Source organism: Pecten maximus, unplaced genomic scaffold (genome assembly GCF_902652985.1).
Source record: "Pecten maximus unplaced genomic scaffold, xPecMax1.1, whole genome shotgun sequence".
NCBI classification, from domain to species: domain Eukaryota; kingdom Metazoa; phylum Mollusca; class Bivalvia; order Pectinida; family Pectinidae; genus Pecten; species Pecten maximus.
Genome location: NW_022981447.1, coordinates 1 through 3923, shown reverse-complemented (window position 1 = coordinate 3923; position 3923 = coordinate 1). Strand labels below are relative to the sequence as shown.

The following is a 3923-nucleotide window of genomic DNA, read 5'->3' as shown; positions in this document are numbered from 1 at the left end:
CATTGTTTCCACGGGGGAAATTTATACAAAAATGGATTTTTCCCCGTGCAAGTGTGTTTTTAACAATTTTCTCCCAAAATTTTTAAATTGGGGGAGCCAATTCCCCTAAAATCTTGGATATTCCATTGGAAAAAATCAATCCTATCTTTTTCGAGGAAATTTTTCCAAATTTAGATATTTCGAAAATTTAAAAAATTTGGTACAGATATATAAATTTTTTGGACAACCCGGTTTCTTTGTAACCCCACTTTAATTTTTTTTTTAAAAGAAGACGTTTTCCCACCTCTGATTGGTCCAAATAAGTATGCCCAATTTTTATGAAATTTGATTGTGGTCATCATGGGACACCCGGTCCCTCGGTCACCTCATTTTCAATTTTAAAAAATGGTCGCCATTTTCCCGGCCTCTGATTTGGGCCAAAATTGATATTGTTGTTTCAATGAAATAGGGGGTATTATGGGACAGCAAATTCAACTTTATGGGTTTCATTTCCTTGGCAATAAGACAGTTTTACTTATTTTTGTTTAACGTCCTATTAAAAGCCAGGGTCATTTACAATATTTGTAAGGACGTGTTGGTTTTTGTGGTGGAGGAAAGCTGGAGTACCCAGAGGAAAACCACTGACCTACGGTCAGTACCAGGTAACTGCCCCACGTCGGTTTCGAACTCGCATCCCTGAGATGGACAGCTAGTGATAAAATGTTGGGACACCTTAACCACTCGGCCCCGCGGCCCAACCTTTAACACAGTCTTCTCATTGGTTGAAATTTAGATATTGAGCGATTTTTTTTATGAAAACTGCTGAAACAGAGTTATCGCCCCTCACTACGCTTCATTCTTTCTGTGACATCCTTCAGGTGTCACCCAACTAGTATACATTGTAACTACAATGTTCTTTTCATTTGCAGCTTCTACATACTTTTGGCATCTTTATTGGCAGTATTGCTATTGAAAAATTCAGCATATGAACACCAAGGCCCAGTCTGCTTTTCAAATATTTATACAATGTCAAATACCCAAATATTACTTCGAAGCACACTGTTCATCTCAGCACGGAATTGTGGAAAGTTATCAAATCTATTAGCCAGTTGAATAGTTTGGGAACATGTCCTTCCTATCGGAGTTCGAGATACCTCTGGCATATCTGTAAATTCAGCAGTTATTATCTTGTTTGAGTCTAGGAGCAAATCGCTTCCGGTACAAAACCTCAAGAAGGATCCTAATGTGGCAGAATCTGTTTCACGTAGATATCTTTTGAGGTGGTTGCCTACATCTTCCTCGTTCTTGTCTTTCGCATTAATTGTTAGTCTTTTCAAAACCTTCCTTCCAGTTGGTATTGACTCCTCATAAAGTGATGACAAGTCTGCGTCACTGATCAGTCCAAAAGCAGAGAACTGTAACACCTCTTTCCAGTTGTCAATAATAAACATTGGCTCTTGTATAAGCTCTTTGTGGGCAACTTCACGTATGATTGTTTGTAGAGTATCCGCACTAACTCTCTTCTTAACACTGTGGTTACCCAGTACATCTAGCAGGTCGTCAAGGTCAACACTGGCAAAATCTTCCAAAGCAGAGCGAATCACCTGGCTGTCTTCCCGGTTTGCAAATTTCAGAAAAGAGTCAACTAGGTTTTGGCAAGGACGACCTAAAGCTGCTTTGATGAACTGTGTTGACAACTGTACAGGAATGTACTTGAAGTGGGCCCATCCGAATAAGTAAATACGTGCACATGCTTTCCATTCCTGCTCTGTGAAGTCGTGTCTAAGGAAAGGTACCTTTTCGTCTAGGCCAGTTGTACATCTTTCATAAAAATCACTCCAAAATTCACAGAGGCAATCCATTACCACCCCATTACCTGATCCTAATTCTTTTTCCCCTGTTTCCAGTGTACGACCAATTGTGATGACTTGTTGTAAAGCTTTATCTTCTGAGAATGCGCCCATGAGGTCAGCCATACAATTTCCTCTTCGGATGTGAATGGTGCGCTCTTCTATGGCTGCTTCTGGTCTTAAGGGAGGTGTCACATTTTCTTGATTTTGTAGAGTGCTGACATGTTCAGCGCTATCTTCCTCAAGTAATAAATCTATGTCATGCTGAAGATTAAGAGTTTCATCTGCACTATTTAGTCTGTCTGTTGGACCGAACGAGATCTCTGGATCTTGGTAGAAAAGCGGAAATACATCCACAAGGTTTAATTGGTCACTTGATGTTTGTGACAAATTAGAACGATGAGTGTTATCAGGAGTGCTCGTGCAAAAGGTTTGCTCATTCACATCCAATTGTGAAACTGGAAGCTGGCGTATTGGAGAGTAGTCCTGCTTGACAACTTGGTCTTTCTCTACCACATATCCATCTCTGGTTCTTTTCGGATATCTGCTGATGTCCGGAAGGGAGTCATCACTGTCTGATGCTATGTCTGTTTTTCTCCTAAGCGCTAAATAAAACCGTAACTTTTGCAATTTTGTGCTGTCAATAATTTCACCAACCGTGATGTTTTCCTCCAGGGATACTTGCTTGTAGTCCATAATATCACACTCAAATTCATCCGGATTCCCATAACCAAACTGGCCATTCAGAAAAATTTCTTTTGCAGCTTGCAACAGATCAGCCTTGCAGTTATGTTTTGAAACCTTTGTCTTTCTTACTCCTCCTCCCTTTTTAGCTCTTATTGATTTATATAAATGTGAAGAGACGTCGAAAACCATAAGGCCAAATTCAATAATCCGTTGGTTTTTCAATGCATTTTTTGAATAAGATGAAGTAGATCCTTCGCTCAACGTACTCAATGATGGTCCGGCCTCTTCTTCTGTCTGGTTTCTTTTTAATTTGTGTTTTAATTTTTCAAGGAGACTCATCTTTGTGTTTCCTTTATGTTTTCTTCGCTTAGCAATTAAAGACCGCAAGGCAATCCTGTCCCCATATTTTGGTAAGAATTCCTTCAAGTCTTCTTCTGTCATGTCCTTGATGCTTTCCTCATCAATCTAAAAAGAAAAAGAAAAAAAAATGGATTAATTATGTGTCATAAAATAGATGATGCTTCAACATATCGACATAATATTATAAATAACAGCCCCAGCATACGTGAATAGCCCTGTGTCATAGAACAAAGGAAGCCTTTACATCTCCAGAAACAAGTTAAAGTTGTGTCTACGTTCTTGCACATTGACACTCAAACAAAAAGACCTTGTGAATCTTAATTTATATGTATGACTTGTATTCTGAACTGCATGTATGTATTTATATGCAAGAGGCCCACAGGCCTAAACGGTCATCTGACATCTACATATAAATCCACATATATGACCCCTGTGACCTTGAAAGTAGGTAAAGGTCATTCATATGAGGAAACTTTGTAGCAATCCATCCCAGGTACCTACTGGCCAAATATCAGCACCCAGAGCCTTTCAGTTATATAAATTGAGAAGAAGATTGTTAAAGGAAAAGTTTACGGATGGCGACAGACGATGACGGACGACGGACAAAGCATGATGACAATAGGTGATCCTGACCCTTTGGGTCAGATGACCTAATGATAAACTTGGTGCAATTTTAACAGTAAATTTACATTTTAACCTTCGGATTAACAACATTAAGGGGCATCCCGCGAAAAGTCAAAATTTCAGTTCTTGAATGTGTACATGCTGTTAACACTACCAATTTTATTTTCCTGCTCTCTCAATACTCAAAGTCTGTTAAAAATTGTCAGTTTGACCACTCGCATTGTTCAGAAAGGGAAAAAAGCCCCGGGAAAAAAACCAAAAAACGGAAAAAAGGCCCCAAAAAAACCACCCATCAAGCCCCTTAAAAATTTTGGGGGAAGCAAAAAAAAAAAGGTTTTTTGGAGGTTTTTGGAAAAGGGTAGGGTTGAAATTTTGTTTTTAAATGATTTTAAAAAATGAAGAGCCCCGTTTAAACCCCCTTTA

General features: G+C 38.9%; 1 protein-coding gene across 1 annotated transcript; it reads right to left on the bottom strand.

The window, feature by feature from the left end:
* Positions 1–873: 873 nt before the first annotated feature.
* LOC117320058 lies at positions 874–3147 on the bottom strand. Its single transcript, XM_033874750.1, has one exon. It carries the CDS (start codon positions 2955–2957, stop codon positions 999–1001), a length of 1959 nt encoding a protein of 652 aa, XP_033730641.1. The 5' UTR covers positions 2958–3147; the 3' UTR covers positions 874–998.
* Positions 3148–3923: the final 776 nt, after the last annotated feature.